General features: G+C 47.9%; 1 protein-coding gene across 1 annotated transcript in view; it reads right to left on the bottom strand.

Moving 5' to 3' along the window:
* Positions 1-696: 696 nt before the first annotated feature.
* Positions 697-866, bottom strand: part of LOC113077501 (plexin-D1-like) — a 17,041-nt gene continuing 16,871 nt past the window's right edge. The window contains exon 17 of the mRNA XM_026249865.1: positions 697-866. This exon is cut by the window's right edge and continues 6 nt beyond it. Within this exon, the coding sequence (XP_026105650.1) occupies positions 697-866 (170 nt within the window).

Below are 866 nucleotides of genomic sequence, written 5' to 3'. Positions count from 1 at the left end.
TGTGTGTGGTGTCACGGTGTGTGTGTTCACTGCTGTGTGTGTGTCACTGTGTGTGAGTGTCACGGTGTGTGTGTGTTAACTGCTGTGTGTTTTTGTCACGGTGTGCGTGTGTGTGTTTCACGGTGTGTGTGTGTGTGTTCACTGCTGTGTGTGTGTCACGGTGTGTGTGTGTTCACTTGCTATGTGTGTGTCATGGTGTGTGTGTGTCACGGTGTGTGTGTGTCACTGTGTGTGTGTGTGTCTGTGTGTCACGGTGTTGTGTGTGTGTTCCACTGTTGTGTGTGTGTTCACTGTGTGTGTGTGTCACGTTGTGTGTGCATTAACTGCTGTGTGTTTTTGTCACGGTGTTGCGTGTGTGTGTTTCACGGTGTGTGTGTGTGTGTTCACTGCTGTGTGTGTGTCACGGTGTGTGTGTGTTCACTGCTATGTGTGTGTCACGGTGTGTGTGTTCACTGCTGTGTGTGTGTGTGTTCACTGCTGTGTGTGTGTGTGTGTGTGTGAGAGTTGTCACAGTGTGTGTGTATGGGTCATCGTACTCAGCCACATGTCACTGTACTTACTCAGTTATATGTAACACTGATTAATGACACACTCTGAGTGTTAGATCATCTCCTCCTGTCAGACTCACACGTGAACATAAACACACACTCATCACATGATCTTTAGGTGCTCTGCTGCGATTACAGCTACTAAAAACTAACACTCCATCACTGCAGAGAGTGAGTGTGTGTGTGTAAGAGTGTGAGTGTGAGTGTGTGTCTTACCTTTGCGTATCTCATCACGGATCTGGGACTCCATCTCATCCATCTGTAACAGAGTCTTCTGCCAGTACCTCTCTGCTCTGCGGCTCTTAGTGCAATAAACCA

This window comes from Carassius auratus, unplaced genomic scaffold, assembly GCF_003368295.1.
Source record: "Carassius auratus strain Wakin unplaced genomic scaffold, ASM336829v1 scaf_tig00022697, whole genome shotgun sequence".
NCBI lineage: Eukaryota > Metazoa > Chordata > Actinopteri > Cypriniformes > Cyprinidae > Carassius > Carassius auratus.
The sequence above is the reverse complement of the archived record's forward strand: the minus strand, read 5'-3'. Positions and strand labels throughout refer to the sequence as shown.